The sequence below is a fragment of the Lissotriton helveticus genome, chromosome 1_1 (assembly GCF_964261635.1).
Source record: "Lissotriton helveticus chromosome 1_1, aLisHel1.1, whole genome shotgun sequence".
Taxonomy (NCBI): Eukaryota; Metazoa; Chordata; class Amphibia; order Caudata; family Salamandridae; genus Lissotriton; species Lissotriton helveticus.
This window is the reverse complement of record NC_136057.1, coordinates 496,790,663-496,816,359: the sequence shown is the minus strand read 5'-3', so window position 1 is coordinate 496,816,359 and position 25,697 is coordinate 496,790,663. Positions and strand designations below refer to the sequence as shown.

Genomic DNA, 25,697 nt, shown 5'->3' with positions numbered 1-25,697 from the left:
AAGCCCGGGGCCGGGCGGCGCGCCCGACAGCAACCAGATTGTAAATCCAACTGCGGGAAGCGAAGTTAGCCGTATAGCCCACTCAGGCCGCCGAACGAAACTGGAGCCGGAGACCTGCCTGAAGTAAAGGGGCCGACAGGAAGTTCTGCGGGCTGGGCGAGAAGGACCCGGAAGCAGCCGCTCGCAACGGAGCACCGGGAACGAGAGGGGCTCGCAGCTCAACACGACCGCCGGAGCCTCTGACACTAGTGCCCGAGAGACTAGCCGCCATTGACTGCTGCCCGGTGAGTGCAGGAAACGGTCCAGGCCTTTGTGCAGCGGCGGCCAGACCCGTTCATCTGGGCCCGGGGCCGCCATCTTGCCCCCGATCACCGGAGGAACTGAGGCACAGAACTGCAGGGGTGCCACGGAGAGTATCGCGGCACCCTGTTTGACACGTAGGGGTCGGGGGCTGCCATCGATCGGGCCGCAGGGGGCCTGGCACGAGGGACACCAACATTTCGAGGAGTGACGCAGGGGCGGCCATTAGCGCACCGGAGCGTGAGTCCACCGCAGAAATAGCCACGCAAACATTTTCCTGCGCAGTGGATCCGGTCATCTTGGGCGCCCACACCCCATCCTCGGCGCACAATGTTCTAAATTTGACTGCTGGGACGCAGTACAGTCGGACCCCCGACATTACAGAGGGGGGTCCTACTCCGCTACTGGGCATCGCTGTATTCCCATTGACTCTGCAGGTCGGTGGGCGCATCCCTGTGTGCGGCTGAAATAAACCCGGCTGGGACCTGGAGACATCGGGGACAGCACCAGCCATCCAGGGACTAACAGAGGACCAGTGAAAGCGACCACCAAGGCGTTAATCACGTACGCCACCCCGGCCAAGGGATACCTCCACTACTTAAGCGACGCGGGTCTATGGGCCCGGCGGACCACGCGGCGACACAGCCTCGCCTGCTAGACTCGCCGGCGGGCTAAGAGACGAGGACGAAGACAATAGCTCCCTCAGACACCAGATAGGCCCAGCCACGTCCAGGAGCTACTGACGCAGCGGCGGGCCTCCACCGGGATTCCTTCTGGAGGGACTCAACTTCCTGAGAACTTTGTCCACAGCGACCCCTTATTGCAACGTCAGCTGCCATGGCAGGTAAAGGGCCGAAGGGAGGGAGCACGCAGTCGCGACTTAAGAGGTACGCATATGACAAAACGACCTCTTCCCCGCCAGACGCTAAAGCGCAGGCGAGCAAGACAACTGATCCGGCAGGAGGCAAGAAGGCGACCCTGGAGGACGTAATGCGAGCCCTGACGCAAGTACAGGCGACAGTGGGATCGATCTCGACAGAAATAACACTAATAAGAGCCGACTTCCACAAGATGTCGGAAAAAGTTTCCTCGATGGAGGTCGTGACCAAATCTTTAGTGGAGGATGTCTCGGAGCTCCAGATTAGTGTGGAACGGATCTCGAAAGAAAATAGAGACTTGCGTGAAAAGCTGGACGAGCAAGAAGGGCGCTCAAGACGGAACAACATCCGCATTATAGGGGTTCCGGAGTCGGAGGACACGAGGGCGATGGACCTTTATGTGGAAAAACTGATCGAACAAGAACTCAAACCCAAGGGTCTTTCCCCCTTTTTCTCAGTAGAAAGAGCGCATCGGGTCCCGGGGGGACGTCCGAAGCAAGGCGTAGCCCCACGGCCGATCATTGCACGACTCTTCAATTTTAGAGACAGGGATGCGATCTTGCAAGCGGCAAGAAATTCACCCCCAGTTAGAATTCAAAATTCTACCTTGGCGTTCTTTCCAGACTATACGGCAGAGGTCGCACGCAGGAGGAAGACATTCTTTGAAGTCAAGAAGGAACTTAGGGCGAGAGAAATTCCCTATGCCATGCTATTCCCAGCCAAGTTGAGAGTCGTGGCGGACAACAAAACTTGGTTCTTCGACACTCCGGAGGCTGCACACGACTGGCTAGAAGGATGGAGACAGACGGGCCTGCCTCGCCGCTCCACTAGACCCAACAAGCACCGCACTAATGGATTCCGTTCAGGCTCCCAAACATCCGGTGGGGACGCAGATCCACACTCCCCCCTGAGCGAGGCTCACGAAACTGAGAATAACGACGAACAATGACTTCCCGGGCTTACTAGAATAGACTGAATGCAACGTTGGGCGGGCGGGCGGGCCGTCAAGGGTCCTGGGCGGAGGTCCTCCGTGGACATGGAAGGAGGCCGCCGACTCCGGAGAGTCCTTCACCCCAACGAGCAAGTACTGTGTTTGGGGTTTGGGTCAGGCACTCTGCTAAGTTGGGGGGGCGGGCAGTTCTGGGTCCGTCTAGCAGGGGGGCAGGGAGGGGGGGAGTGGGGGGGGGTTTGGTTTTTTCGAATTGTTCCACAGGTGTAGATTGGAATCGCGAGGCACACACACAAAGTATGGCGAGCTCCTGTCAAGGTACTAGATCGCATTTAGTATGGTACATAGATACTTTCAACCACAGAAGCTATGGCACACAACACACGGAATGACGTAGGGAGGGGGGAACTTGGGACGGGGCCAGTGGCACCTCTGCACCTTTTGTCCTGGAATGTGAGAGGTCTGGGGGATAAGGTCAAACGAGGTTTAGTATTACACAGTATAAAGAGATTCAACCCTGCCCCTACTGCAGGAAACGCACCTCACAGGCACAGCCACACGTGCTCTAGACAGGAAAGGTTACCGTATGATCGCTCATTCGGAATTCACTAGAGGGTCCCGTGGGACAGGAATACTAATGCATCGATCCTCCAGATTCATACTCCAATCCACGAAGGTAGACACGCAGGGGCGCTTCGCAGCGGCAATTGGACAGTGGGAAGGGAGACAGCTGAATGTAGTCTCGGTGTACATTCCACCGGCGCTGCACACGGTAGCTCTCCCAGAATTAGGGAAATTTCTGTTAGAGCTCCCTGAAGGAGATCTCATAATAGGGGGAGATTTTAATGCAGTGGCGCACAATGCATTAGATAGGTTCCCGACACGAACACAGGCTCCAGGGTCCTCCCGACTGAATGACTTCCTAGAAGCGCAAGGCCTGATAGACCTTTGGAGACGCCTACACCCAACTGACCAACAGTACACTTACCACTCAGCGGTCCATGACAGTCTGTCACGGATCGACTATTTCCTGACACCGGGCCAAGGGCGGCTCACTGTCGATGACGTACAGATCAAACCGAGGGGTGTCTCGGACCATTCCCCATTGACGCTGATTCTTTCCAACCCGGAACGGTCCCAAAAACGCGTATACCCGATCTTCCCGGGTTACCTTAGGATCCCACAGGTGACCAAAGCGCTTAAAACAGCGACGAGGTGTTACCTCGCAGAGAACACAGGCTCGGTCTCGTCCCCATCGATCCTGTGGGAAGCCTACAAAACGGTTCTCCGAGGACAAGCCATTTCCACTATAACAAGATATAGGCGCACCCAGAAACAGGAACTGCTAGATTTAGAGGACAGACTCGCTAAGGCAAATGAGGATCATATGGCTGACCCGACCGGGGACACGCTGCACACACTTCAGCTGTGTCAGCAGCGTCATACTGATCTTCTGCGCCGTAGAGTGGTTGAAAATATAGCGGACACAGCGAATAGGGTATACGATGTAGGGGACAAGGCGAGCAAGCTCCTAGCCTGGCTAGAGAAGAAACGAGAGGGGCAGAGGACTATTTTGCAATTGAAAGGCTCTACGGGGGCGATGCACACCCGCCCAGCCATGATAGTCGAACTCCTGGCTGATCACTTCCAGGAGGTATATACCTCTGAAATAGAGGTTACACAGGTAAAGGCGGAGACAGCGCTCGTGGGAGTGCCCACCCGCACCCTGTCGCAGGACAATGTAGAAGACCTAGAATCAGACCTGACGGCTGAGGAATTACAATCAGCTATCGCAGCGCTGCATTCAGGAAAAGCTTTGGGCCCCAATGGAATTCCGATTGAGTGGTACAAAACCATGTCGGAGACGCTTACTACACCACTACTCAACATGTACGTAGACAGTTTAGAACAGGGACGTCTTCCACCTGATCAGTGCATGGCTACCATTGTGGCAATCCCGAAACCTGGCAAGCCCCCTGAGGAGTGCGGCTCCTACCGGCCGATATCCCTCCTCAATGCCGAAAGCAAAATATTGGCGAAATTATTGGCCACCAGGCTGCTGCCTCACCTCGGACACCTCATTCATCCAGATCAATCGGGATTTATGCCGCACAGGAGTACGGCAATGAATCTCAGGCGCCTGCATGGTGTTATGGCGAGGGCTCCGTTGTTGACAGGCGATGGAGCAATCCTCTCATTGGACGCCAAAATGGCGTTTGACTTGGTGGAGTGGCGGTACCTCTTTGCAGTCCTACAACATATGGGCTTCGGCCCAAAATTCATAGCATGGATTAGGCTACTGTATAAGAATCCTGTGGCGCGAGTGACGGCAAATGGCCACACCTCGAGAATCATTTCGTTAGCAAGGGGCACGAGACAAGGTTGCCCGCTCTCCCCGCTTCTGTTCGCCCTGGTATTGGAACCCCTGGCAACTATCATTAGGACCACTCAGCTACTGCGGGGCATACAATGGGGAGATGGCTGGGAGGACAGAGTGTCATTATATGCTGATGACATGTTAATATACCTAGCAGACCCGGCGGAGGGGATTCCAGTATTATTGGCATTGTGTGAGAGGCAGGGGACTGCCTCAGGTTACAAGATCAATTGGATGAAATCAGTGCTGTACATGCTGCATGGGACCCCGCCACGCCTGGAGGTGGACTGCCCTTTGCTGGTGGAGGCCGTTTCCTTTAGATACTTAGGGATTCAGATCACACGAGACCACGTGACCTTTCAGGATATGAATCTAAGACCGCTACTCGACAGATTGAAAGCGGATGTGCGCCACTGGAAGACACTCCCGCTAACGTTGTTGGGCAGAGCGGCGCTTTTCAAGATGATGGCACTGCCCCGGTTCCTTTATGTTTTGGAAAATACGCCGGCATTAGTCCCGCCTTCCTTTTTTAGACAAATAGCAGGGCAGCTGTCGGGCCTGTTGTGGGGGGATCGACCGGCGAGGGTCGCGCAGGTGAAAATGGTTAGAGACTGGTACAATGGGGGGATTGCGCTCCCCAACCTGGAATTGTATTATTGGGCGGCGCACCTCAAGGTGATCAACCAATGGGTGCATGCACCGCAGGAGGACCCGGCGTATTTGGCAGACAGACGGCGGCTTGGCACTAATACACTTTTGGCCCCGCTTTATCACAAAGGCCTGACGGCGAAATTGGTCGGCCCGACTAAGCACACTGTAACATTATGGCATAAAGCCCAATCTCGTCTGAAGTGGGGGGGGGGGGGTGATCACACAGCTTACACCCTTGTGGGATTCTAGGTCACTGGGACACCTACGACGCTGTAAAGGTTTCGACCAATGGGATAATATCGGGATCTCCACGGTGGGTGATATGTGGACCAGGGATGGGGTGGTTCCGTTCGATACTCTGAGGGAGCAGTATGAGTTGAGTACTATTGAAACATACCGATACCTACAGATTAGACATGCATTGCTGGCTGTACTGACACCGGGCACTAAGGTCCCGGAATCGGCTCCTTTAGAGGACCGATTACTCACCGACTGCATGGAGGCTAGCGCTACCTCCCTCACATATCGCAAATTAGTCAACAACCTGCCTGACCCATTGCAAAAATTGAAAGAAAAATGGGAAGATGATATTGGTGAACTAGATGAGGCAAGCTGGAATGCCGCACTGGCGTCGCCTAGAGAAGCGGGAATTTCGGCGAAATTCCGATTGGTACAATTCAAGATACTACACCGAGTATACTACACACGCACCACCCTACACAAACTCCAAAGGGCAGATCACCCGTATTGTTTAAGAAACTGTGGGAAAGAGGGAACACTGCTTCATACCCTGTGGTCTTGTCCAAGCATAGTAGACTACTGGAGGCGAGTGACGCGCACGGTCGCCCAGACTCTGCAGCTCCCGGTCACTCCTGACCCTAGAATTTGTCTGTTAAATGTATGGGACACGACCAACCTGACATCACATGGGCGACAGTGGGTAATTATTGGGATGATGCTAGCAAAGCGGGATATAGCACAAAAGTGGGGAGCGTCAGCGGCACCGACTTTGGCACAATGGTGCAGAAATATGGACATGCTCATGATGATGGAGCGGGCGGTGTACCAGCAGAGGACGCACGTAAATGGAATAAAATATGGTTGCCTTGGAACGTATACAGGGGGGAACCTTGTGACCCGCTGCCGGAGGAAGAAGATATAGATAGTTCAGAGGAGGACGATGATATGGAGTAAGGGTGGGAAGGCGAGAGTAGTGAGGATGCATGGGTGCAGGCTGATTTAGGACCTCCCGTGCCCTCCTGGCATGGCCGACGGATGGACTACTTGTGGGTTGTGCAATCTTGTCCGCTGTACTGACACAAATACGAAAAATGATGCTTATTTTACATGCTTCTGATATACCAATCTATAAACCTGAATGTTGACTGTTATGTAATTAAAGAAAATGTTGCGATTCTGATGGGATGTGGCTGAATGTTGACGCCGCACATATTAATGCCTGACACTGCCGCATGTGATAACCTGATGCAACAATAAAAACAAATTTCCAAAAAAAAAAAAAACTATCGAATATACACAACATTTACAATTGACCACATTTAGCCTAAATGGTATGTGCTGCTACAATAATGGTGTCGAGCAAAATGGGGATACTGAGACACCTCAACCACATGTAAAAGCAGGTTCCCAGAAGACTTAAGTGTCTGTTTGGTCCTGAGGAGAACCCCACCAGTTTGAGGGTTCGAAACGCGTCGACCTGGTCCCAGGTCACACCGACTGTGTATTTGTGGGTTGTCGAAAAAGAAACACATTCAGCTTTATTCACAGCTAAAAAGACAAAACATTTGTGAATTCTCGTGATAATCTGCTTTATTCTTTTTGTTTTGATATTTCATTGTGTACTTTGGGACCACTGTTTAGTATGAGTTTGAGAGAGGTGTGTATGTGGTTTAGGCTAAATGTGGTCAATTGTAAATGTTGTGTATATTTTGTATATATTTGTATAGATAAATTGTAGTTTGTCTCGTAAGGATACTATGCACAAAGAATATTGTTTTTGCCAAAATAATATATAAAAACATTACATTTGAATAAACCATTAGATGGCGTAAATGATCAAGCAGACGTTTATGTTTTGTTCATAAGGGTTATTTGTAGATTTTGTTTTCAGTTTCTCTCAGTATTGGCACATGTTTTGTTCTATAGAGTTTTCCCTTGCAGAGCCCTTTATGATCGCAGGGACGTTTCCCGTCCCTTTTGGGATCTCCCATTGCCAGCTGCGGTGATTTGTTTCACTCACCAGGGGGAGCCCTTGCGTCTCGCGGCTCTCGGCGCGGCTTTCCTCAGAGTTCGGAAGCCGCACTGAGGAGAGAGACGCTCCGGTGCCTTGCCCCGCCGCCTCACCCAAACGCCCTCTGTGTGGGGGTCTGTATTGCCCCAATTATCCACGCCCGCAAGGGTCTCTATTGCGGTAAATATTGCGCTGCTGCCTGCGGGCGTATTAAAGCACTGATTAGCGGGTTTTTACTGCGTGTGGGCCCAGAGTTGGTTCTGAAGTATTTTTTTGGGTCCCTGAGGGAGCATGCAAGGGTGGGCGGCCGAGACCCGGTTATTGTTGAGGTTCTGTGCGCTCGGGGGCTGGTGCTGCCCCTATTCTGGTTTCCAACCAGCCATAAGTGTTTGCGAGACTAAGGCCTGCCCATAAACTGGTGCTGAGGTTTATAGCACTGTCCTCATCCTCATCTTCTGTCAGGTCCTTAGCGAGTCTCTAGGCATGGAGGGAGAGTATTACGAGGAAGAGGAGGAAACTCATCAGTATCTTAATGATGAGGAGTTCTATAACGCTGTGGATAGCTCTATTTACCGCTGCGTGACCGATATTGTGGGCCCTATGGAGGAGCGCCTCTCCACCCGTATAGTGGAGGAGTGTGCCAAGTTGGCGCAGGCGCATTTAGGTGCCCCGGCTAATGACCCGACCCCTTCAGGGGGAGACCCACCTGCTCCTAAGAGACCTTGCAAGGAGGGGAGCTCGGGGGAGACGCAGGGTGTGGATAGGGACGTCTTTGAGCATCTGCGTGACACTTTTTTGGCAAAGGCCACCAACCCCACCCCTGTGCCAACACCGGCATCAGCTCCGTCAGTGTCTTTGGGAACGGCTCCTTCATCCCCGGGGGGAATGTCACCGGTAGACTCAGACGAGGGTTTGGTGCGGTCTTGGCAGCCGTCCGGCTCCGCCGCCGAGTTACCCCTGGACAGCTCGGGCATGTTGGACCCGGATGAAATTATTCATCCGCGGTCGGCTGCCTGGGCGCCTAGGGACAAGGTGGCGAAGTTTGTGGCGGGGCGCCTCCGCAAACCCTTGGAGAAGGAGGCGAGGTGCTGTTTGCGGGGAGAGTGCCCGTGCCCAACGTTAGAGGGGAAAGTCGACACCAGCGCTGGATGCCAAAATGGCTACGTCTATGGCTAAATTTGTCAGATATCCACGCAAGGGCATAGACCATTCCTGGCGTAGTGGTCAGGACAAGTTGCTTGACGCAATAGGTCCTATCACTAAGATCCTGGACATGGCAGAGGAAGCAAAGGTGTCCGGTGCTGCCATCTCTCCCGAGGTTCTGTCGAACTGGGCGCAAAGGGTCGTCATCTTTTTGGGGAATGCCAATTGCGCCCTCTCGACAAAGCATCGGCGTTCCCTCTTTATCAAGTTGGACCCGAAGCTGGGTGATTTGGCCTCCTTAGAGGCAGGGGCAGTAGCCCAAGGGGGCCTACAACAATTCCAACGGTAAGTATTATATCGACGGACCAGGTTCAAATTGGCGGCCGGTTAGCGGCTTTCCCAGAGGCTTGGGCAGAAATTACTGCGGACGCATGGGTCCTACAAACTGTGCGAGGGTTTCATATCAAATTTTACGATCAGCCTCACCAGACAAACCCTCCTCGCCCGATAACTTTTTCACTGGCTGATGCGCAGTTGATCGACAAGGAGGTCTCAGCACTACTCCGCAAAGGGGCCATCTGTCGATCAACGTGTCATCCCTCGGGTTTCCTCAGCAATATCTTCCTTGTGGAAAAAACGAATGGGGCAAGCGCCCGGTCATCAACCTCAGAGAATTCAACGGATGGTTGGTGTACCGTCATTTCAAGATGGAGGGGATCCATCTCCTTCGGGATGTGCTCCTCCAGAAGGATTGGATGGTCCGCTTGGACCTCAAGGACGCATACCTCGTGGTACCTATCCATCCACCTCACCGTCGGTTTCTTCAATCCGTCTGGAACGATCAGGTGTTCGAGTTCACTGCCCTTCCGTTCGGACTTTCCTCCACCCCGTGGTGCTTTACCAAGCTACTGCACCCGGTGGTGGAAGTCTTGCGGAGCCAAGGTATCAGGATGATCGTATATTTGGACGACATCCTCCTGATGGCTCAGTGCCCTGAGAAGCTCAAACTTCAGCTTCAACAGACGATATCTTTGCTACAGGGTCTAGGTTTCGTCATCAACAAGGACAAATCTGTCTTTTCTCCATCCCAGAGCGTGGTATTCCTCGGTTTCGTCGTGGATTCGCTTAAAGCCTCCTTGAGTCTTCCGTCCAGGAATGTGGCCAAGATTCGGCACGTGCTGCGACAAACAATGGAAAAATCACACACTTCCCTACGCCAGATCGCCAGAGTAGTGGTGCTTCTCTCCTCTTCCATTCAGGCGATCTTCCCGGGTCCCCTCCATTATCGGGCCCTACAGCGTCTCAAGGCACATCATCTCAGGAGAGGTGTGTCTTACGATCAGTTGGTTCCCCTTACGGGAGAAGTGAAAGGGGAAATGGCCTGGTGGCTCGCCCATATGGAGGCCTGGAACGGCCGGGCGATCTTCGGCTCAGCGCTGGACCTCAGGCGGCACGTGGTCTTCCGGGGAACAGGAGTTGCACATAAACTGCTTAGAGCTCCTGGCGGGGTCCTTTGCAGTTCGTTGCTGGACCAGAGAATCAGCGAGCTCTTGCGTTCTCCTGAAAATGGACAACGTCTCGGCGGTTCGATATGTGAACAACTTGGGCGGTCCTCAGTCTCGAGCATTAGCCAATCTAGCAAAGGATTTTTGGGACCATTGTCTCGACCATCATGTATCCGTGACAGCGGAATACTTACCGGGGTGGGCCAATCAGGTGGCGGATTGGCACTCCAGACATCTGCGGGATTCCAGCTTGTGGAAGTTGGATGTTCTGGTATTCCGTCAGCTGGACGACCTTTGGGGCCCGTTCTCGGTGGACCTGTTTGCGTCCCGTTTAGATTCTCAGCTCCCGCGGTTCTTCAGCTGGAGACAAGATCCTCTCGCGGAAGCCACGGACGCTTTTCTCCAGGACTGGAGTCAGGAGAGTGCTTATGCGTTTCCGCCTTTTGCGATGATTGTACGGATGGCGGCCCAACTTCGCGGAATTGGTGGCGGTGACACCTGTTTGGAGATCTCAAGTTTGGTTTCCAGTTCTTCTGGAACTTTCTCGGGGTTCTCCGATCCTACTCTCCCGGTTTCCTCGTCTTCTTCTCAATCCGGAAGGGGAACCGCACCACCTTCTAACGCAGGGCTTTCTCCGCCTCATGGCGTGGCGGCTTTCAGGCGATGTTGGTCGCTCCTAGGCCTTTCGAGATCGGCTGAGGATATGTTGTCAAAGGCATGGGCACCCAGCACCATATCGATATCGATATCGATCCGCTTGGACCAAGTGGGTGCGTTGGTGTGTTCGACGGGATTTAGATCCCTTGGTCGTGGGCGTCGTGCCAATTCTGAAATTTTGGGCGGAATTGGCCTCCGACGGTCTGGCATATCGTACCATTAACGCAATGCGTTCTGCGATCTCAGCAGCTCATGAACCGGTAGAAGGGGCCCCAGTTTCAATAATAAAATTGAAACTTACCGTTACTAAGCTAGGCAAATTTCGATTCAGGTAAGTCGGATATTAATTTAATAATCTGCTGCTGATATTTAAAATGTGTGTTACGGAAATGATTAGGGGGCTCCAGCACGGCATAGAGCCTTGCAAATGGGCACACTAGAGTTGCCTGTCTATGCTAGCAGTTTTTCTGATTTATTAGTAGTGCAAAGTGTTTAACATCCTTGCTTGACAGTGACATTACGAAGCAGCACCCTTTATTTTCTCAGCACAGTTAGACTTTAGTAGGGAGGGTTGTGGGTGAGTGAGTGAGAGGATGGATGACTGAGCAAGGGTGGATGTATAGATGGATGGATGGATGGGTGAATGGATGGATGGGTGAATGGATGGATGAGTAAATGGATGAATGGGTGAAAGAGGGTGGATAATTAGATAAAAGGGTGGATGATGGGTGGATAAGTTAAAGATTGGATGGATGAATGAAAGGGCGGGAGGGAGGATGGATGAAAGTGTGGATGATGGATGAGTGAAAGGGGGGGTTGAGTGAAAGGGTGGATAGAATGAAAGGGTGGATGGTATAAAGGAGTGAAAGGGTTGGTGGATAGATGTACAAAAGGATTGATGGATGAGTGAAAGGGTGGATACAGAGATGGATGATTGAAATGATGAATGGATAGGTTTAAACATGGATAGATGGATAGGTTTGGATATGAAGGGTGGACAGATGGAATGGTGAAAAACTGAATGATCGATTGAAAACTGAATAGACGACAGAATGTAAAGAGTAAATGGTGGACATCAGCAGGTAAATGGTAGTATGAAAGAATGAATGGATAGATCGATGGAAGAGACAAGAGATATCTTCTGGGGAGGGTCATGACGATTTGCTTCATTTGCTTGGTGCCATAAGAGCTTTGTTTCGAAGTGGGGGTATTTTCAGTTTCTTCCTACTAACATGCTCAAAAATATATAGTATTGTGCCAAACAACAGCAATTAACAGTATGGCATTAAGAAGGTGCAACTATTGCTAAAAAAAAGGAAATAATAACAAATTATTGCATTTCTCTTTCGTTTTGTGTAATGAGTTAACCTGCTTTGTTTATATAAACACATCTATCATGTGTTTTGCTGTGTGCTGCAACTATTATAGAAGGCGTTAAGTGTCATCATGTCTTGCCCTTAGCCCTGCCCACTCATTACACCTCTAGCTCATTTTAATGAGTACCTGCACTTATTTTTTTCCCATTTAATGCACTGCTTAGAGCCCCTGTATCTTCACCCCTTGCAAACAGGATTCCATTGTATATCACAAGAAAATGGTGTTAACCTGAATATGTATTCTTTCCGATAATGAAGATATCAAACGCCTTAGCTGCCGACCTGTTGACTGTAAAACAAAGAGCTGGGAAACATCTTTAACACCACGTTTTACAAAAAAATATAACTACTGTTATGAAGCTAGGAGAGGTCATGCATGTAAGCTGATTTTGAAAACTGTCATAAATACATTTGGCAGCCCAAGACCGTTGTTGCTTTTTAAAACCTTTCCAATTGCTGAAATCGGTTCCCTGGAGCAACGCGAGGAGAGAAGGGCCGGTTTCAGCTTTAAAGGACAAAGACAACCTCCACTGGGATTGCACCCCCTTGGCATCTCGTTTTGTAACGATTTTCACTGTGGTCCAGTTGCTTCAGGTTTTGGTTGAGCCAGCTGCATTGTGACCGGTCATTTACCGACCAGCATAGATATCGATCGATTGATCCCTGGGAGCTGGCCCGCATGCCTAGACTGAAAGAGCCTATTCTATCAACGCGCCCCTCTGCCTGGCTAACAGGGGCCGATTGCATCGGCCGCTGCGGGCTTTCTTTACCAAGGAAGGCAATCTATATATTTCCTTGTAACTTGTCACCTTTCCAGGCAACAACAACTGTTGAATAAGCAGACATTGCTGTATCACATTGGTACATGTTTTCATGCTGTATTGTGTGGGGCTGATAACAGGGAAGGCTCAGGCAAGGACCTCTGACCTTTGCGTTGTTATTGTACGAGTTTCCATCAGTGCTTTTTTTTTTTTTATGTTCAGAATAATTTTTTTGAATTTTCGAAAAAAGTAACAGAGATGGACAATACAAAAAGTATATACATGTGTAATGAGATTTAAGTAATTTGAGTAAAACAATTTCTTAATAAGTTACCATGGATCAATAGCAAAAACAGAATACTAGTCAATCAAGGGAGAAATAAAAATTTACGGTGATGAAGGGGGAAGGGGATAGAGGGAAAGTACTTAATATATCATATTATAAAAGGTGTAGAGTGACTATTAACATATAAATATTGCGTATGCAAATATGATAATAAGTAGAATAATAGTAAACATTATAATTATAACATGAAATATGAATATATAGGTGACCAGAAGGAATGATAAGAAACCGAATTATGAGTAAGACCATGTAATGATAATTGAGCACCTCTTCTTGTAAAGATAATCCATGACCACCAGGCATGTACTGAAATGTACATCAGTGCTTCTAAGCAAGTTCTGTGGTGTGAGCCTGGCAGGCAACAACCGAGAGCAGATCTCCGTTTGTAACCATTTTAGAACATGAACACACATTGAAATTGGACTTCGTTAAATACAAATACAGAAAAGAATAGGAAATGAACTCACTGAATTAAATAACTAGCATTGGCATAGCCAATAGGTCTCGCTTTTGGGACCTTATAAGTATTTAGTTATGCAGCATAATATCCTTGGTGCAACAACACCAACTGTTGCATGGCTAAACACTTATAAGGTCCCAAAGGCAAGACCTATTAGCTATGGCAATGCTTGTTAAGCTGGTTATGCTCTCCAGGCTGGGATAGTCAAAGTGCTTCACTGTTTTCAAACCCTCAGCAGTCTTTTCTTCTCGAGGAAAAAATACAACTGTACGGTTCCATCACTCTGCAGCTCCCGCGCTTTGCATGCACAGGTACGTCGACAATTTAGAATTTTCACATTTTGGCTTTGTCTTTTAGTAAATTCGACGAGTGCTGATAAATGCTTTGGGCCTTGACACAACTCCAAATATCACTTAATGTAAATCTTATTTTTTGGGGTAAACAGATTGAATCTGTAACTGAAGAGAGGAGATGTATTGTTTGCAAAGAACAGTATTAATGCAACAAACCCAACACAAACAATTCCAAAGGCCAATTATACTTGATCTCTCTTTTTTATAATAGCAAATTTATTTACATGTTCATAAAATAATTGATCAAAAAAGAGAACTGCAAGATGCAGTAAGCAAGAAAGGAGTGCTCAAGTGAATTGAGAAGAGAAATAGGTCAAAGGACAAAGTTTAAGATAATTATGTACAACTAAAAATAAAAATGTTCCAGTTGAACAACCAAACGGCCTACCCATACATTTGCATATACATAATTTTATCATACCTTAAGGGACAGGGACAGTGAAAATTAACGGTGTAGGCCTCAGAGGGGCCGCCGTAGCTTTAATCTGTGGGTAAATATTGACGCAGATGCTGAATATTAATTACGCTTCAAAAGGAAGTGAGCAAATGATTTAAAAATGAATGGATGAACATTCCCTGTGTTCACATGTCACTATTAGAATGAGAAAATGTAGTAAGGGAATATAAAATAATAGTGCCACAGTACAGTATTGTGTTCAGTGCTTATGTCACTCACTTGACCTTTCTTGCCTTGTCTGTGTAAGAAGAGTGTAGGGCATCAGAGTTTGCTGAACTTCTGCAAACTTATTAGCATATGCCATCTCACTGGTCTGCTGGAGAGCAAATTAGTGTACACGACTGGAGGAACTTGTCAATGAGTACACTAGCCCACGTTCCTATTCTGCAATAACACATTTACAAATACCTCGTCTAATTACGAACAAGTTACGTTCCCACGTTCCCACATGTGTTATTTACCATAGAAAAGAACACTCTTGTGATAACCAGTCACAGATTTATATATTCATTTTTGCCGATAAAATGCTGCACACTACCAGCAGTAATGGCACCGAAGAAGCCCCAATGCCCGGCCTCCATAACGTATTCTACACCGGGCGCTGTGCTGAAACATAAAGCACGGCACACCTGTGTGCATAACACATATGCACAAGGCGGCCGCCACAGTAAATAAAAAAAAAGCAACATCTTTACAGTTTTTAAATACACAGAACCTCTGCCATGTGTTCCTGCACGATGCTCTTCGGGGCAGCCTGAGAGCAGCAGGCATATTGAAGGACCATAAAAAAAACAATGACAAATGCGTTTCACTCTCGGCATAGTCCACCACGGGCTAACTGACGCTCGGTAAACAAGTGGGAGGGGTGGGGGGAGTGCGGCCGAGGGCGCACACAGCGTTTCCCTAGCGGGAGCCAGTAGGGGCACCATTTGTTTGCAAGATAATTACAAACATATGTCGGCAAAGCTCGCTCCCGCAAGGGAAACGCCAAACGTGCATGCGCTGCAATTGAAAGCAATGCAAAGTGTGCACATTTTTGGGCGAAAAAGCAAATAGATTCCAAGAGGTCTCCTCCTATGCTGCGAATGCGCGCTGCGTAGGCGAGACCTAAAAAGCACTGGTTTGCTGTAGTGAGACACGACGCAAGCCTCTCACAGAAGGGGGGCTCGAGCGTGAGGCAAGGACACAAGGTGCCAACCTCAAGTGCCGACAAGCAACCAACAACGAGTCCAGTCCGGGTGGGCGGGGCCTAAGGGAGACAGGGCGGTCACCAACCCCACTTCCAAAAGAAAAGCGATGACAATAGATCTCGCAACTGAGCAGCGCATGCGCTGCATCGCTAGGAGAGACCTAAAAAAAGTCTATGACCATCTCCAAGCCAGTTTTTCCAAGCATATGGCTCTAAGGAAGCAGACTAATCTTCAGGCTGAGATAGTAACACATACTAATGGATACTGGCACTTATACAATCGAAACCTAAGTAGAAAGCTACCGAGTCCTGTAGGAGACATCAGGCATAGAGAACAATTAAAGATCCAGTTCACAAATGAGGGCAGAGGAAGACAGGTCTCAGTGTGCACAATGGTCAGAGAAGTGGGACAGTTCATTATCAGTGTCAAATGATGATGCCTGTTAAAAGTATGTATTTTGAGCTTCTTGCTCAAATGCAGTAGGGGAGGAATATACCTAATTTATGGATGGATGTTGCTCCAGATCTTGGGCGCATAATCATTCAAACTTATCTAGTGCAAGCCCCAGACCAAACTTTATTACTAACCTTCTGATGAGGAATATGGAATGCTTTTTAATCTATGTCCTTCCCAGTATAACTGCGGTGACCAGTCCTATGATGAAGTTATTAAGTTGGTCTCCCTTTACAGCTAAAACGACAACAATTATGTTTCTTGCTGCTTCACGTGGACTAACTTCTCATACATCGGAATTGGCTCCTACCTTACAAGGGAGAATGAGAGGGTCCCCTTTATCAAGTTCAATCGAAGTAGAAACCAAGTCTAAAACCTAAAATAGACCATTTAACATTCTTCTACTCCATACTCAATAGCAATTAAGCAAGTTCTAACCAGCTGCATTATGGGCTAATGGGAAATTTCACTTGGTCTGCACACATTTTAGACTGAATTCTGATAACTGCTGGCACCAACCTCTGTTTTTCTAAAGGATGCTAACCTGTCATTTCTATTCTAGCCTCGGGTGTCTACTGAGGAAATGTACTACATGCAACACTCAGGTCTACTATAGGGGCAGTGGAAATTCCACCCATGACTAAAAAAGGATTTTGTAGACCAACAGGGCTTACTATTAATCTATGATCCATGTTCTCTTTCTATGATTATTTTGAAGAGAGCAGTTCGTCCCCACTGTCAAACTTCATGGTGTCATAAGTGTCTTTGTTTGCTCATTTGGTATGCTTGCTCGTGGGACAGTAACCTCGGTTTAATGTCATATAATTTACCTTTGTAATATTGGAATTCTAGAGTCCCTTAATGTCATCAGCCATTTGGTGCTGCTCAGTCATTAGTGGGGTGAAATGGGCCAAGTGGTAGATTTACGGTTCTCCTCTTTCCATTTCAAGACCCAGGGCACTATATTACTTTTTGTTGAATTATTATTTTTAACCTCAAATAATGTTTAATGACAATTTGATATAACAAAATACTTAAAAAATAAAAATAAAAAAACACAACGGCTGGCAATACCACCCAGATACCAATAGGGTTTTGTAATGAAAATACAATGTTATGTTATGTTAGAGTGGCTTGTATAGCGCGCAGCTACCCCAGCGAAGGGGTGTCCCGGCGCTTTCAGCTACAAGGTAAGAGACGCACAGTAACCAGAAACAAAGCAACAGCCAGAAATACCATAAGTTAGGCTAATGGAAAGAGGAAAGTCTTGACAGCTTTTCTAAAGGCGAGTAAACAGTCCATAAGATTAGGCATGTTTGATATTACCTGCATCTTCTTGTTCATCATACTTGTCCAAATCATATTCTGCCAGATCATCATCATCAGACTTTGAACGGGCTTCCTCCTGCCCAGCAGCCACTGCTGGATTCGACACCTCACTGCCCTCCATTTCATCCTCCGCAGCTGGGACAGATTCTCCTTCATCCTCTTCATCTTCATCAAAATTACCTGAACTACAAACATAGAAGAAGGGGATAATGGGTGCTGGGTGCATCAATGTGTTGAAAAGCACAAAGCTGGGAGACCATAGAGCCCATACTGTAGAACAGTATTCACTCTTCCATTTAAATTATAATCTTGTATGAAACTGTTTATGTTGCATGTTGCTCTAGATAAAGCTGAACCTCACTAAAATATTGGTGCACGTCCTAATGACAAAGTACTTTAGTTGGTTTTTCTCCACAAGCAGAACTATTTCAATAAATGCATGTTTCATAAGACATGTGAACCAGTTTGTACACAGAGCAGACAAAGCTGAGCATTTTATGTAACTATGTGGTCAGCAATCAGATTTCCTTTAACATTCGATGTAGTGAGAACTGAAAGCCTTCATTGTGTGCAAACGTGGAGACTTCACCACACTGCCCATCAATCCATCTACTCACAAAATTCAGTTTATTCTTTTACTTAGAGAAATAAGCTTTGATTCAGTCAGTGAATGTGGTGAAGTTGTCTTACACATCAACGCTGGTGAGAATGAGGGCCTAATTGAGGAGGTCTTAGTGGAAGGAATACCTGTGAAGATGTTATTTGATTCTGGAGCTCAGCTCACCTTAAGACTCAATAGTTATTTTGATTCCAAATTAAGAAACAAGGTGAATTTGTTAAAACCTGAGATGAAGCTTAAAGGATTGGTGGAAAACCCATTTAGTTGTTAGGATATTTTCTTGGTTGCCTGGAATTTTTTGGGCAGACTTACTGCGGGCTGGTTTCACTGGGCTGTTAAACAACTATGCCCCTGCACATGTACACATTCAAATGTCCTGATCACGCTGTGCGTTTAGTGCTTAGGTCAGAAATTGTAAATATTAGCATCAATATCAAACGCAATTAGCTCTTCAAGAATCAATAAATCTTAGTTAGAGATATACAGATGGATATCCAGTTTCGTTGGTGTAGATACTTCTGTTTATTGTTCCATAGCACAGCCAACACGTGTTTCATCGCAGGGAACAATCTGCGAATCTTCAGGGCTGGATAAAAACAGAAATACATTTTTTTGGGAGCATGTTCTGTTGCCAGACAGACTCCAATCGTGACTTGGTGGTTTACACCCAAGTGAAAGACAGCATGCCATTTATGTGACTTTGTGTGTTTTCAGAAACAAATGCCAAGAATTTAACAAAATTATATATATTTATACTGTATGTTTAATTGCACTGGAGAGTTTCATATGTATCTAGACGACTGGTCTGCCGTAGCTCAAGGTGAGCGCGTGAATGTGTAAGTTATACCTAAAACAACACGAAAACCCAAGTGACTTACGAATAGTGATTTTTCTATAAATGGTAAGGAGAAGCACAACATTTTGAAATGCACAGTTTGTTTCACAATATTATAATTAATACTCCAATGTTCTTATTGAGTTTGTCAAGCAACTATTTAATAGACATAACGTAAAAGGAAAAGAACGACTGTTCTTGTGTGCAATAACAGGCCTATCTACATCCTGCCTTCGTTGGCGTTTATGGAATATGTTGCATTAGACAAGGAAAAAGTGCTGATTTGATAAGAGAAAGAGTTTCTCCAGTTATTTCTACCTTATACGGTTGAAAGACAACAAGAATATGGTGTCAGACAGGGCTATTTAAAGCCATATGCCTTTATTGTTATTGCCCTAGTTGTAAGCATGCCTCAAAAGTGGTAAGCGAAATATGATTTGCGCAGTTATGTTAGCACTCACCTTCAGAGGAAAAGTACTAGCGTAATGAATGTCACCCGGTCAGGGCGTTAGTAAATCGTAGTCGTCGAGATAATTCAAAAATCGTAATCCCAAAATCTAAGGAATAGTATGACATGTGTGTGTATTACATATATGCCTTTATATTATATTCGGCTAAAGCAAATTGAAATTTCCAAGCAAGACATACCTTGGTATTACTCGGTCTAAATCTTAACCGGGCGGAGAAAATGGTCGTGGCTGGGCGGATATGCCCTAACATCCACGTTGTAAAAGCACCTATAGACAAAAAGAGAAGGGGGTCTTTGCCGATAAAGTTTGTGAATGGTTTCTATAAGCATGTACACTTATAGACAGAAATCCGTAAGCACCCTTGATAGCCGGCTTGCTATCGTACCCTTCACGATGGAAGAACGCTTACCTAATTTTTCTACGTCTCCCTCTTGAGTTGCCCGGCGCCGTTTTTCAAAGACGGACACCGAGCCGGAAGTGAAGACGGTATAAGTGCTTTTTTCTTGTTGAGAAACACTAGACTGTACGTCTGTATGTTTCTTAGCGCAAATGCGGCAAGAAAGAGAAGAGATACTCTCTGCCATTGTGAACCCTCGCAGGTTCAGTTTTTTATCTCATACTTATTTGGCTCTCGTTAACTATATTAGGTTTGGAATTTCAATTTGTGGAATCAAGTAATCGCATCGGAGTGATGATTATTTATGTTAGAGTAATTGGGTTTCAACCGACGACAAGTATATATCTTTTAGTACTGTATGTATAATGCAGACTTCTATGTACATCCTATATTGTTAAGATAGCGATGCCTCTCTAATGTTATGTGAAAAACACAAGCGACCACATTGCACAAAATAAAAACAAAAATAATATGTAAAAAAGGGGGGTTTTTTCACAGTATATAAGATGTAAGTAACGTTATCAGATAATTTTCGGCGCAAATGAAAAAACAAGATATATACAATCAATGATTTTACATACGTATTAGAAATTGGTCAAAAGTCTGTGGGAGGTGTCTCCTCAAAGTTTCATTAAAGTCTATCATTTCAATGTGTTTAGTTGCCCAGAAAGAATTGAAGCTCCGGGTCATAATTTAATCCGAGCTCAATGCTCCGCAGACGCATAATCCAAGTCGCCTCTTTACGTCTTAGACAGAGTTCACGGTTGCCTCCTCTTACGTGGATAGGAACTGTTTCTATGCCAAAGAAGCAGACTCGGAAATCTTCCACGTTTTTCTGACATGTGGCTACATGTAGGGCAACTGGATATTTGGGGTCCTGTTTTTGGATAGCCCTCATATGTTCGGCGATTCTCTCTTTCAAAGCTCTGATTGTGCTCCCAACGTATTGCTTGCCACATATACATTCAATGATGTAAATTACGTATTTAGTGGTACAATTGATGTTGACCCTGATGTCATATGTTTCTTCAGAAGGGCCCATGAAATGCTTAGTGTTATGCTTAGCCCACTTGCACATAGTGCAGAGACCACATTTGAAAAAGCCATTACTCTTTTGAGTTAGCCAGTTAGGAGCCATGTCACTGCGAGGAACAGTGGGACTAAGTCTATTCCTTAGGTTTCTCCCTTTGCGAAAGGTGATCTGCGGAGTTTCTGGGATCATGTCTTTTAAGATTGTGTCTTCTTTAAGCAGACGCCAGTGTCTGGTCATGCTATTCCTGATCTGATGATGGAGTGCATTAAACTCTGTAATTAATCTCATTGTTTTATCTGGCAATTTTTGGTTGGATTTTCCTTTTAGAGTTTCTACTCTCTTGATTTTTTTCGATTTCTTACTTGCTTTCGTGAGGATTGTTTTAGAATAGCCACGTTTCACAAAGCGCCTATTCATGTCTTTCAACGTGAAGTCAAACTCGTTATCTTCACTACAGTTCCGTCTAGCGCGGAGAAATTCTCCAAAAGGTATAGATCTGATTTGATGAAATGGGTGATAACTGTCTGCTCGTAGCACAGAATTGCAGGATGTTGGTTTTCTATGTAACTTACTTTGTAAGGTGTTATCTTTCACATAGAGTTCTAGGTCTAAAAATTCTATGTTAGTCTTGCTATATTTCATAGTAAAACTCAGTTCCCACAGATTAGAGTTAAGATGGTTGAAGAAACTCTGCAGTAATTCGTCGGAGCCAGTCCATAGTAGGATACAGTCGTCTATGTACCGACCCCAAAACAAGATTGAGTCAGTATATAGACTGCCTTTTGTGCCCCAAATGTGGTCTGCTTCAAATGCACCCATAAACAGGTTAGCGAAAGATGGTGAGAACTTAGAGCCCATGGCTACTCCTCGTTTCTGTTGATACCATTGTTTGTGAAAAATGAAGAAGTTATTGTTCAATATGAGATTCATCATGGTGATGAGCATCTGCGTGTGTGCCCAAAGGGATGCCGGACGGTTTGATAGGACTCGAGTAATTGCTTCCACCCCTAAACTCGGATTGATGCTGGTGTAGAGTGCTACCACATCCATGGTAACCAAGGTGGTGTCTGGTTGCCATTCCAAGTCACTCAAAAGGTTAAGAATGTGTTTGGAGTCTTGGATATAAGACGGTAAATTTCTCACCAGGGGACCCAAAAACACATCCACATATTCTGCTAGTCTCTCTGTCGGACCCCCAATTCCAGAAACTATTGGTCTACCTGGAGGAAAAGGGAGATCCTTATGAACTTTAGGGAGTGTGTACAGCCATGGGTATGTGGGTTTGTGTACCTTCAAATATAAATATTCATCCTCATTCAGAAGGCCATCTTCTTTCCATTTTTGTACATGGTCATTAATGTTAATTGTTAGAGCACCCATAGGGTTTTGTGTAATCAGTTTATAGCATGATTCGTCTGCTAGCTGATTGAATATCTCATTGTTGTAGTCGTCTGCGTTCATCACTACAATGTTTCCTCCCTTATCTGCCTCACGAATGATAATGGTGGAATTATTGGTGAGTGTGATAAGGGGCTTGCGTTCTCCTTTAGTTAAATTGTCTTTGAAAGTAAAAGTGTCTTTAAGTTTCTTTACATTAATATGATTCAAGTCATCCAGCACATGTTTGTAAAAGTTATCGATGTTATTGCCACCAGGTAGCGTAGGTATCCAAGTGGATTTGGACTTCAGGCCACTAGAAAACCTGAGATCCGTCTCAATGTTAAGTTCTTCCAGTAATTGCTCCATTTCCAAAGGGCTATCCTCTCGTTCAGTGATAGACAACAATAGATGAATTGCTTGTACATCTTTTATTGAGTGTGCATCATTATCCAAAACATCAGAGATATTTCTAGCATATCTCGTAGTAGAAGTTTTCCCTGCAAAATGCTTCTTAAGTTTCAACAACCGTACAAATTTAAAAAGATCTATTTTAATTTGACAGATGTCCCCAGTAGAATATGGATTGAAACTAAGACCCTTTGCTAGAAGGCTGGTCATGTCTGGAGTGAGTGGAAAGGAAGACAAATTGATTACTTGTACCTCTTTGTTCTCTGTCTCTACTTCCTTGTTACTCCTGATCTTAGTTTTTTGCGATAATCTCCATTTCCCACCCCTGCACCCCCTGTGGGTGGGTCGGTTTGTGCGCCTCTTTTGAATTGCACCCTGTTGCCCTTGCGAATACGTTCCATTTCTACTAAAAAAGGAGTACTATTGGCTTCTGAGAGATCTGTTCTCTCCTGTTCTGGATCACTTGTACCTGCAGAATTGAGAGATGTGTTGCTAGATGAGATAGAGCTCGGAGCTGATGTATTGCCCCCTGATTTTCCTGTTTTGTTAGATGGAATCATAGCATCATATTTGTGGGCATAGGTAAAAACTCTACCCTCACGATAATCAGCATCATCTCTTTTTATTTGTCTTGCTTTCCTGTTTTTAATTTCAGTCTGGTGTTTTAGCAATACCTCGTCTAAGATAGTGTAGTTTTTAACAGTGGGTTCTGGTAGGTTAAGATCTTTTATTTCCTGTTCTAAGATCGTGATCTCTCCCTGTAATTTGATGGATTTGCGATCTGCACTTTCTATCAGAATGTCCATAAGGACAAAGGAATTATTGTTGACAGAGTCTTCCCACTTTTTCATGAGATCAACATCTAGATTGTCATGGGTCGGAAAAATCTGCGAACGCAAGCCTCTCGGTATTTGTTTCAAACGCATGTATTGTTTGAGGGTGGTGGCATCCCACCACCGTGAGTTCTCTTGTATCTTGAGTCTTTCTAATTTTTCTAATTTTTCTTTGAGACCCTCTTTGCGAGGGGGACCTGCAGTGGCAGCTGCTGTATGTGTGGGCATGCCTTTAGCTAGATTCTCGAAGAGGTCCGCTGCTACTTTATCCCTATCCATAATGTGAGAAAAAGTTTGAAAATTTGTATAGTCTGATAGGGGTGAGGAAAGAAATTAGTTGGTGGGGGGCAGCTCTCTCTGGAAATCCGATATAACACAAGCAGCTAAGAGGTATTTGTATCTTCCAGATTATATAGGCGCATCTCCCGGGTTACCACTAGATGATGGATTCAATTGTTACTGGGTGTAGGCAATGAGACGAGCGGTATTACCCCCAGAACCGCTCCAACAGGACGATCAGCGAGCTGATCTTCACATACGGAAAGTTAAACAACTATGCCCCTGCACATGTACACATTCAAATGTCCTGATCACGCTGTGCGTTTAGTGCTTAGGTCAAAAATTGTAAATATTAGCATCAATATCAAACGCAATTAGCTCTTCAAGAATCAATAAATCTTAGTTAGAGATATACAGATGGATATCCAGTTTCGTTGGTGTAGATACTTCTGTTTATTGTTCCATAGCACAAGCCAACACGTGTTTCATCGCAGGGATCAATCTGCGAATCTTCAGGGCTGGATAAAAACAGAAATACATTTTTTTGGGAGCATGTTCTGTTGCCAGACAGACTCCAATCGTGACTTGGTGGTTTACACCCAAGTGAAAGACAGCATGCCATTTATGTGACTTTGTGTGTTTTCAGAAACAAATGCCAAGAATTTAACAAAATTATATATATTTATACTGTATGTTTAATTGCACTGGAGAGTTTCATATGTATCTAGACGACTGGTCTGCCGTAGCTCAAGGTGAGCGCGTGAATGTGTAAGTTATACCTAAAACAACACGAAAACCCAAGTGACTTACGAATAGTGATTTTTCTATAAATGGTAAGGAGAAGCACAACATTTTGAAATGCACAGTTTGTTTCACAATATTATAATTAATACTCCAATGTTCTTATTGAGTTTGTCAAGCAACTATTTAATAGACATAACGTAAAAGGAAAAGAACGACTGTTCTTGTGTGCAATAACAGGCCTATCTACATCCTGCCTTCGTTGGCGTTTATGGAATATGTTGCATTAGACAAGGAAAAAGTGCTGATTTGATAAGAGAAAGAGTTTCTCCAGTTATTTCTACCTTATACGGTTGAAAGACACCAAGAATATGGTGTCAGACAGGGCTATTTAAAGCCATATGCCTTTATTGTTATTGCCCTAGTTGTACGCGAAATATGATTTGCGCAGTTATGTTAGCACTCACCTTCAGAGGAAAAGTACTAGCGTAATGAATGTCACCCGGTCGGGGCGTTAGTAAATCGTAGTCGTCGAGATAATTCAAAAATCGTAATCCCAAAATCTAAGGAATAGTATGACATGTGTGTGTATTACATATATGCCTTTATATTATATTCGGCTAAAGCAAATTGAAATTTCCAAGCAAGACATACCTTGGTATTACTCGGTCTAAATCTTAACCGGGCGGAGAAAATGGTCGTGGCTGGGCGGATATGCCCTAACATCCACGTTGTAAAAGCACCTATAGACAAAAAGAGAAGGGGGGTTTTGCCGATAAAGTTTGTGAATGGTTTCTATAAGCATGTACACTTATAGACAGAAATCCGTAAGCACCCTTGATAGCCGGCTTGCTATCGTACCCTTCACGATGGAAGAACGCTTACCTAATTTTTCTACGTCTCCCTCTTGAGTTGCCCGGCGCCGTTTTTCAAAGACGGACACCGAGCCGGAAGTGAAGACGGTATAAGTGCTTTTTTCTTGTTGAGAAACACTAGACTGTACGTCTGTATGTTTCTTAGCGCAAATGCGACAAGAAAGAGAAGAGATACTCTCTGCCGTTGTGAACCTTCGCAGGTTCAGTTTTTTATCTCATACTTATTTGGCTCTCGTTAACTATATTAGGTTTGGAATTTCAATTTGTGGAATCAAGTAATCGCATCGGAGTGATGATTATTTATGTTAGAGTAATTGGGTTTCAACCGACGACAAGTATATATCTTTTAGTACTGTATGTATAATGCAGACTTCTATGTACATCCTATATT

General features: G+C 45.8%; 1 protein-coding gene across 2 annotated transcripts in view; it reads right to left on the bottom strand.

Annotated features, from left to right (window-relative positions):
• PWP1 (PWP1 homolog, endonuclein) overlaps positions 1 to 25,697 on the bottom strand; it is a 460,981-nt gene that overhangs the window by 396,493 nt on the left and 38,791 nt on the right. For both annotated transcript variants that reach the window (XM_078673945.1, XM_078673946.1), the window contains exon 3: positions 17,434 to 17,621. In XM_078673945.1, the coding sequence (XP_078530071.1) occupies positions 17,434 to 17,621 (188 nt within the window). The remainder of the gene's footprint in view (positions 1 to 17,433; positions 17,622 to 25,697) is intronic.